Source organism: Lipotes vexillifer, unplaced genomic scaffold, assembly GCF_000442215.2.
Source record: "Lipotes vexillifer unplaced genomic scaffold, Lipotes_vexillifer_v1.1 scaffold395, whole genome shotgun sequence".
Taxonomy (NCBI): domain Eukaryota; kingdom Metazoa; phylum Chordata; class Mammalia; order Artiodactyla; family Lipotidae; genus Lipotes; species Lipotes vexillifer.
Window position 1 is genome coordinate 4,424,324 of NW_006797390.1, and position 9,963 is coordinate 4,434,286.

Sequence of the window (9,963 nt, forward strand, 5' to 3'; positions counted from 1 at the left end):
GCTTGAATGGATGACAAATGCTCAACCAGTACATGGTGTCTTTATCTAAGAGGCGTAAACACAGCCCTGACTCTTGGCCTTGTGTTTTGTCTCCCTTTACTCATGTGTAAAAGCTGTTTTCTTCCGATTCGAGTCCTCCCCCCCAACAATTCATCAATGTAATAACGGTGTCTCGAATGTTTGCACTGAAAAGGACATTACGATTCTATATTGTTGAGCTTCTTGTCTCCCGGAAATACTCATCCACCTCGTCATACCCATCTATGTAACTAAAGAGCCATGCAACCTTCCATCCTGACCCATTCTCCCTGAGGTTGACCCAAATCCTTCCTGTTGTAGTTCCAGTTTATTAAGGGGATTCATTCATCTGTCTGTATAACAGATATTGACTGCCTACTGAGAGCTTAGCACCCAGCATCCGGGATATGATTCTGACAAAACCACCATGATAGCTCCCTAGGGAGGTCAAAGCCAAATGGGGTGACATATCAAACAAGGACTTACACCAATACCCAGACACCTGTCATTTCAGTCGTGTTATGTGATATAAATGCTGTGCGCCAGGACGACATAAAAGGATGGGGAAGGCTAGACTCTAATGAACTCAGGAGGAGATGTCAGGAAAGGCTCCCCCAAGGAAAAGGGATGGATGAACTGAGGTCTGGATTTATAAACTGAGGACTTTGCAAACTGAGCAGGCGGCAGCCAGACAAAGGGAGCGGGGGACAGAGGACCAGCACCCGGGCGGAGGGAATGGCATGTCTGGAAGCCCCGGAGCAGAGTGGGGCTTGGCTCCTTCCAGGATTCTCCTAAGAGAGAAGGATCTTTTCATCTCCTGATTGACCAATAAGCTTTCAAGGAGACCCGCCAACAACTGGTAAAGATCCTAGCCTGGAAAATAGAACCCCACTGGGTCTTTTGGGGCCAGAACCTTCAGAGTTTGGCTTCCCAACATCTGATTTTCCTTTAAAATGTAACCTGACATGTCTACAACAGCCGCATCCTAGAGCTGACCACTGAGCCACACTGCCACGGAGTGATGCTGGCGATGCGTATTATTTCCATCTTCCGTGTCATCTCCAGTGGAGGTCTGACCGTAGATCCCTTGAGGAGTCCGGATTCCACAACCCGATTTGCTTCCACTAAGCTTAGGCTAGACCCATTTGTAAATGGAGAGGGCTCACCTGTGCTGGATTATTTTGAGATGAGTAAGAGATGTTCTTTGATAATTTCAAGCATGCTTCTGTCTTGACAATGAGTTGCCTATTGGATATCTCTACTTTACTATCCCATGGGTACCTCAGACTCCTTACCTATCATTCCTGTCTTCAAACCCGTTCGTCTTGCAGTCTTCTTGACTTTGATCTAGAATCATCACGCCTCCAGAACACAGTGGCCATCCTCCTTCTGTCTTCCCCTCTCATCTTCCACGTCCAACTGGTTACCAAATCCGATTGATGCCATCTGAAAAGCGCTCCTCTTATCCCGAGTTTCTCCCTGCTCCCTCTGCCTTATCCTAGTCTGAATCCTCCCTTTTATAATTTTTTTTTTTTTTTTTTTTTTTTTTTTTAGTTTCCCTGGGGCCCTCAGAGCTTCCTTGGTCAAGGTCGTACCTCCTTCCCAGCGGCAGCCCATGTCAAATGACCAATGAAGAGGTACTAAGACTCAACTCAAATTTGCAGTGGAGTCTTAGTACCATTCCAGCTGTGCCTTTTTTTTTTCTCTTGCGTTACGCGGGCCTCTCACTGTTGTGGTCTCTCCCGTCGCGGAGCACAGGCTCCAGACGCACAGGCTCAGTGGCCATGGCTCACGGGCCCAGCCGCTCCGCAGCATGTGGGATCTTCCCGGATCGGGGCACGAACCCGTGTCCCTTGCATCGGCAGGCGGACTCCCAACCACTGCGCCACCAGGGAAGCCCCTTCCTTTTTACAATTTATTGCTGATCTTCCAGCTCTCACTCCATCAATCTGCCTCCAGTCCATCTGTCAGTTATTCTACCACCAAAATCATCTTAAAAAATCAAGGAAAAACCCTTGTTGATTCCTCATTACTTAATAAACTGGTGATTCTCAAAGTGCACAAAAGCATCTCCTGGCAACTTGTTAGAAATGCAAAATCTCAGGCCCCACCCAAACCTAATCAGTCAGAGGCTCAGGTGATGGACGCTTCAGGTGATTCTGATGCTAAAGTCGAGGGTCCTCAAGCAATCAAATCCAAACTTTATAGCCTTTCACACATGGCCTTGAATTATTTGGTCCCAGCTTCTCTCTCCAGCTTCCTACCGTCATAAAATTCTCCTTACCCCAAACCTTTTACTTTTCTCTGCATGTGTTAGACCCCTTCACCACCCTGCACTTTTGAAGGCTGTTCCTCCATCTGGAATATCTTTCCCCTCAATCTTCCCTGTCAAACTCCTACTCATCCCTAAGAGCCAGCTCAGAGTTGCCTCCTCAGGGTAGTCTTCTGTGACTGTTCCCAGCAGCATTTAGTTGCTCATTTTGTGGGTTCCTGGAACCCTTTTGCTGACAATCTAGTTATATCTGTTTTATCTGTAGATTTGGCTTCACCATAGGGAGTGGATTTCTATCAGATAATTAGAGCTGTTATAAAATAGCACCAACTCCTTGTGAGCAGGTGTTTATGGAGAGGACGTGAATGTTATCAAGGGTACTCTCAGCGGCTATACCCAAAGGTCGCATCTTTTCTACTCACTGTTCTTCCAGGAGGGATGACATCTCTCGTGCTGAGTCCATACAGTTGAGCTGGGTGCCAGACACGTAACAGGCATTCAACGGATTAAAGAATGTATTGTATGGATAAAAGATGGATCTCTGATTGTAAGGGAGGATGAAAAGTTCCGTCCAAATTTGAAATTCCTGTCTTCTCTCCTTTTGCAAAAGCCCCCAAAGGATATTATAGCCATGTTGATCTCCATGTTTCAGGGCACAGCTACAACCACCAATCCAGCTAGTACAGCAGTTGATAAGTTACGGGGTGGGGGATGGATGCTTTGGGGGGTTTGGGTGGGAGACCCGCTCCTCTTTCCCAGCTACTGAAAGTCCCTGCTACAGGGAGCCTCCGTGCTGGTGAGTCTGGCATCTCCCCCAGGTAGATGGATTGCTGTGAGTCCCTGCTGTGTTGACCCTTTAATTGTTCCTTATGCCACATGCCTGCCACCCTCCTCACTCCCCCACCTCACTGAAATTCAGGTCAAGGTCCCCTGAGGCACTCAGCATTCTCCCCATTGCTGTCTTCCTCAAAGAGTGCAGAGCATGTGCTTCCAGACCACCCAGACCTCCCGGGCTCCCATCTGGACACGTCCCCTTACCAGCTGTACCACCTTGGGTAAGTTACTTAACTTTCCTGGACCGATGTCCTCAATGGCACAAAAGAGTTAGAACTACTGGGGTGTGCACGGAGCCTTACAGGGAAGAAGCAGCCAGTACGTGATAACCATTACTACGATTATTTATCCTTCAGTCTGACCTTACCTTTCCACCCCTAACCCCAGCACCAGCTTCCAGCACTTTCCTCCCCAATGAGAAGGCCCACACCTTCAGCCCCTTCTGTTTTGGCTGCTGGAATCTGCCTGATGCCTTTTCTGCCTGTAAATCCTCAACCCCGACCAGCCTGTTTTCCCGCCCCAAGAGTGTTTGTGTTCCATATGCTCCCCAGCCGGCTACCAGCTCAGTCTCCTAAAGGTTAAACTCGTGTTCTAGAACATTCTTTTCAAGCATGACCTTTCCTTAGAAAGAAGCAATACATCAATGGCTGGGAAATCAAAGCAGCTACACACACACACACACACACACACACACACACACACACGCACGCACGACTACGCGCAAACACGCTCATGGGTGCCCACCCACCTCCCTACAACTCCATGTGCAAAGCCACCTAATTCATTAAGCTCTCCTTCACCATTTCCCAGTAAACGTTTCTGTTTTCTTGCCACAGAGGTTTCTGTCACAGCACATGCAATGTCATTACGGACCCCTGCACCAATTCAACTCAGCCAAACTCCTCAGCAGTAGCCCGCCTCTAGAAAATTCTATCGATATGTTTGGGCCTTCGCCTCTCCACCTCGTGGGCCTTCCCCACCCCTGGCCCCCACCCCAGCCCATCTCTGCTCATTTTGTCAGCCTTTCGTACCAAATACAGGTCCAGGATGGAAGGAAACAAACCCGTGGTCCTTCAGAGGGCCTGCGTCCTCTCGCCATGGTTCAGCTCGTCCGAGCCGGGCCACCCTCCATCTGGAACCAAACAAAAGCCCAGGGCGTCCCCGTCAACCCAGAGGCGCTTGCCTTTCAGCCTGTGGTGAAACACGTGTGCGTCGTGAGCAGCCCGCTGGCCTGCTGTAACTTGAGAAGCGAGTGCAAGGAGTTTGGGAGTCTCCTTAGATCTGGGGCTGGGAACCTGGAGGACGAGGGTTAGGCTGGAGAAGGTTCCAGGTCAGAGAATCAGTCCTCGGGGGCTGCGGCTCTTCCTGGGTTTGTGGTAAAAGAGCAAAAGGCCAGGCCTCACGGGGCAGCCGGCATGGCTTTGCACGGCCGGGGCCATCCGAGTTCGAATCCTGGGGGATGCGTCTTCCTGGTGAAGTCAGACAAATCTCCAGGTAGCTGGGAGGTGACGACACGAATTTCACTCCTGCACACATGTTCGGAGGTGATAACATACACGCATATGGTTTCTCCAAGCCCTGGTGGAGGGTTTCCACGCTGACTGAATGAACTAAAAAGCAGACGTACACACACAGACATGCTCATGCATGGATGGGGGAGGGGAAAACAACCAAGATCTTCAAAAATGCCAAACCCCAAACACCAACCTGGAGAAAGCGCTGTTGGACATGAGAGACGGACAGACAGAAAGACCTATAATACAAGAACAAAGCTGTCCCATAAATCTGCAAGAAGGAACAAACCCCATAGCCACCCAGACACACACTCTTCAGAAAATCACGTGCGTTGTCAGTAGTTCTGCTGAGAAGGGTTCAAGAGATCTGTGGAAGGGAACTGGGTGAACTGGGGACTGCCTCCCATGGGGTAGGTGATTAAGACTCTTTAATTAGGATCAGTCCTCCACTGTGAAGTTGGGAAATTCCTACCGGAATTCCAGAGTGAAGGCTCCTGAAAATTTCCCCAAACCTAACCACCAGAGGTAACCCTAAAGGGGCTTCTGATAGGCCAGGAACTGGATATTTTCATTACATTGCAAAATGATCTTATGAAGTAGGCACTATCCCCATTTTATAGACAAGGAAACAAAGGCTCAGAGAGGTTAAGTAACTTGGTCAAGTTCACACAGCCTGTAGAGGGGGGCGTCCTTATGAAAGGGCAGAGAGAAGCCCCCACCAATGGCCAACAGAGCTTCTGAACGTGGCATCCATCCAGGAAGAGAGGACTGGCAGCCTGGACACTGCCCCTCTCTGCAGTAGGAGCTCGGGATGCTGAAATGCCCACTTTGGGACAGGTGACTTAGCCAAGGTCATGCCGCCACTGGCAACAAAGTCGGGCCAAAACCTGCTTTCCCTCCAGCCAGGCTCTTTACCCTGCAACACACCTCTCTGTTTAGCGAAGCTCCAGCAAGAAACCAGGCAACAAGGGAAGGTGACAGAGAGCAAGTACATCTCCAGAAGCCAGACACCTGCCCTCCAAGTCCCTCCTGTCCCAGAGATGAGTTGAACTGCCAATCATCTCAATGGCAAATGTGTGCATCAGATGCAAAAGGCCTCCTGCGGACCTTGTGGAAGGCTCTGCCCTGGCCCGTGAGTCTAACACTTTGGCTTTGGAAGACCTTGGATGCCCTCTTATGCCAGTATAGCTGCTGAAAGGGAACTGTGTTCCCTAGCACGGGGACGGAAACAGAGCTGCCCCACAGCCTGAAGCCCGGAGCTCCTTTCAGGCCTGTTTTCATCATCCCCGGGTTCAGCTCTCCCCTGAGCTGCACTTACCCCGGAAGCAAGCTGCTCCAGACTCGCTCTCGACATGTAGGCAAACTCCTTCCATTCCAGGTGGGGTCCAGGACTCCGCCCTGCTGTTTAGGAACTATGTCTTCCCAGGCTGGACTCTGGGGTCTCCGTCTCCCAAGCCCGTCTCCCCAGGCAGCCAGACCTTCCAGACAGGCCCTAAACCTATTTGGAGTAGAAGTTCCAGAAGAGGAACATAAAGGGTCCTTAACTCCAACCTGAGAACTGGGCTGGGTCGATCATAAGACTCCCAGTATCCTACTGGCAGGTTGACTGTGCTCTTGACATAGGCTCATGAAGCGGGCGCTTCCAAAGGTTTCCACACAGAGAACAAAGCTTTCCATTTCCCTAGGCCTATGTGGTTCATTCTGAAATGCGAGGCTGCAGGAAGGGGATGGGAAGGTACTAGAGAGGAGGAGACAGGACAGCGTCAGCATTCAAACAGGGATTTCCACCCTCCTTCTGCCACTTACCTGCTCAGTGGCCACGGGCAGGTTAAATCCTCAACACTCAGTTTCGCCACCTGTAAACCGGAGATGACAATTGCTACCTCAAAGGATTTGTGACAACTTACGGTGGGTGGCAGCATTTGAAAGTGCCCAGCCTGTGGTGGGTATGTGGTAAATTCCTCATTTCCTGCCCTCGTGTTTTGGGCATCCAGAATCGAGTGCGATCTGACTATGCTCATCACCAAAGCCACGGCTGTTTGCTGAGCCTGTTTCAAAAGGTCATATCCCATAAGGGACACAGACGCTATTAGGCATGTGTGTCCTTTATGGGAGGCCAGATCTCGGGGCACAGGCTACTCCAGATATTGAGGGCACACACGGGCCTTGGATGGAGGCAGGGCAATCCAGAGAAGCAAACAGACAGGGTTCCAGGGCAGTAATGCAGGGTCCATAGTGGTATGGTGGGTACCTTGTGTCTCCAGCCAGATGGGAGATGGGAGTCCTTAGGCTCCAGACCCTGGAGGGTGGACTGCTTCCCAGGGGAAAAGCACTTGGAGGGCATCACTAGCGTCTGCCTTGGCAGGACAGGTGTGGCCATCATCAAGTGACCGCTCGGCTGTTGCGGACCCCTCCTGGGATCAGTAGGCACCCGGAAATTTCCCTCCAATTGGGGTTTTTACATCTAAGGGGATGAATCAACCAAAAATGATACAGAGCTCATGTATAGTAGACTCTAAAAAGCTGAACTCACAGAAGCAAAGAGTAGAACTCTGGTTGCCAGGCGCTGGGGATGGGGGAAGAGGAGAGGCTGTACAAAGAGTACAAATTTCAAATTTTAAGAGGAATAGGTTTGGGGGAGCTAATGTACAGCATGGGGCCTATAGACAACAATACTGTACTGTACACTTGAAAGTTGCCTTGAGGGTAGCTTCTAAATCTTCTCATAGTAACAACAATGGCACTTGTGTGAGGTGAAGGATGTGCTAACTAACCTTATTGCGGTAAACATTTCGCAATATATACTTGTGTCAAATCATCACACTGTACACCTTGAACTTATGCAATGTTATATGTCAATTATATCATAATAAAGCTCAAAAAAAACCCCCACCCAAACCCAAAAATGATACAGAGGAACACAATACCTAAGTAAGGAGAGGGAGGGAAGGGATAAGGAACCTCCATTCTTGAATATCTACCCTCTGTTGGGACGCCTACCGCAGTAATATAGCTGAATCATGGCAACCTGTGGAGTAAGCAAGACCCATGCCCACATCTGAATCTCTGACTCCAGGAATCCTGGGCTCAGGGAGCCTTCAAAACCCTGCCCACAGTCACAGGGGGTAGCTGGAATTTGAACCTAGGTCTGACTCCAAAGCACCAGCTTTTTTCAGTTCCCCCTGCAGCACCAAGAAGGACCAGCAGAGGAAGGGGAGGCGGGGCTCCAAGAGAATCTCTTAGGAGCACATTTCTCTTCTGTGTGCAGATGACTCATGATCCGTTTCTGCTTCTGGGTACCCATACAATTATTTCTTTTTTTTTGTTTTTTTCTTTTTGTTTTTGCGGTATGCGGGCCTCTCACTGTTGTGGCCTCTCCCGTTGCGGAGCACAGGCTCCAGACGTGCAGGCTCAGCGGCCATGGTTCACGGGTCCAGCTGCTCCGCGGCATGTGGGATCCTCCCGGACTGGGGCACGAACCCGTGTCCCCTGCATCTGCAGGCGGACTCTCAACCACTGTGCCACCAGGGAAGCCCCCATACAATTATTTCTGTTACAAATAGTTAAAAAATGTTTCCTAAGTGCCTCAGAAAACCACTTACAAAAAACAAAACAAAAACCGAAGCCAAAAAAAAAAAAAAAAATTCAACCCTTAACAATCTCAAACCCCCAAACAACAAATGTGCTGAAAAGAAACTTCCCAAACGAAAATTGCCAGGTTCATTGTTATTGTTTCGGGACTGTAACATTGTAACTCTAATTGGAAAAACTAACAGCAGAGAAAGGCAAGTAGGTTCTGGGCAGTGAGCTTGTTGGTCAGAATGAAGGGTGCGGCTCCAAGCTGCCCAGCATCACTGCAATGGACGTGGTAACAGTTCTTTTAGTTAATGAATCAACCATGAGGCATCCAGGAAGGGGGGATATAACTGTGTCTACACACAACTCTGACATCAGCCGATTTTAACAAGTTTACTAAAATGACAGTCATGGCCTTGACAATACTGAATGCAAAATACTGGTGTACACAGATTTTACAAGAGCCAGCTTACAAGGATCAGGTTTAACAGATGCGAGAGGCCTGAGGGAAGGCAAAGCACACGGATTTTATTGAGAAAAAAAGCTTATATACTGTAGGGTTGCTGAAGTTTAATAAATAAAGGTCAACTTATAATATATAAAAACAATATAAACATTTATATGCTACGTGCATATTGTATAATTTAAAGTAATAATTTATATATGGGGAGAGTTGCCAATTTATGTTCTTCCGATTATTTTTCTCGACAAGGCACACACACAGGACGTGTCTATCCGTATCCACCGCCAGCCGACCAGCTTGTTGTTTTCTGACGTCAGTGCCCGGACGTAGGTTTGGGAGGTTTTGCACTGAGAGTTCCAGTGTTTGTCGTCAATGCCTCTGCAACCGTTCTTGACAGGCCTGGCCTCTTTACATCTCGTCTCATAAAAATATTGTTTGACGGGAGAGTTGCCGGTTTTGATCTCCCCCAGCACCGTGACCTGGTGTCCCCGAATGTCGATGGCCGATGACTTGTCGGTCACCCACAAGCTCTCGCTGTCACACACGGAGTACTCCCCTCGGTGACTCTTGTGCTCCGCATACCTCTTCCTCCGCGCCGTTCTGTTTGTCGCCACGGGGTTGCCCACGTAATCCTCCATGAGGTACAGGGGAGGGGGTTCCAAGGGGGTGCTGTCACTCAGCAGGACCCGGGGGGAGTTGTAGCGTCTCTGATGCCGCAGCAGTTCGGGGCCCATGGCCGTCATGGGCTGGAATTCCGACTTGGCGGGCTCCCGGGGGGCCTCTGCTTTGGGCAGGGTGCTCTGGTAGTTTTCCTTAACGTCCACCATCTGCTTGGAGAGCTTGTTTTTTAAAATATCTGCCTGGATCAGCTTAATAATCAGGGAATTGAGCGAGTCTTCCGGCAAACTCCTTTGATCCATGCTGTTACCTTGGATGCCACGGAGATAAGCGAGAAATATCACATAAAACAAGATGGACATCACCTTGTTCACCTGTAAGATCTGAAAAGGAAACATAGGTGTTAACAGAGGTGGTGGCTGCTGGGTCTTTGTCATCCTGAACCAGAGGCTGAGGATCCCTGTGAGGCAAGAGAGAAAGCAGGGAACCACCATCCTAGGGGAGCATCAAAACGCCCCTGTACTGGCCAGATACAGAGGCTGTCTATTTCTCTCCCCTTCCCTTGGAAAATACTGCCTTTTACGAGCCCTCCTTTCTCTCCTAGATGTCCAAGTGCCTTCACCACAACAATCTTTCCTCCAGAATCGTGGCTGTGTGAGAGGGAAAGA

The 9,963-nt window shown here is 49.5% G+C and overlaps 1 protein-coding gene across 1 annotated transcript in view; it reads right to left on the reverse strand.

Moving 5' to 3' along the window:
* Positions 1 to 8,594: 8,594 nt before the first annotated feature.
* Positions 8,595 to 9,963, reverse strand: part of NTF3 (neurotrophin 3) — a 65,499-nt gene continuing 64,130 nt past the window's right edge. Inside the window, exon 2 of the mRNA XM_007469436.1 lies at positions 8,595 to 9,678. Coding sequence (XP_007469498.1) covers positions 8,896 to 9,678 — 783 coding nt within the window. The 3' untranslated portion in view covers positions 8,595 to 8,895. The remainder of the gene's footprint in view (positions 9,679 to 9,963) is intronic.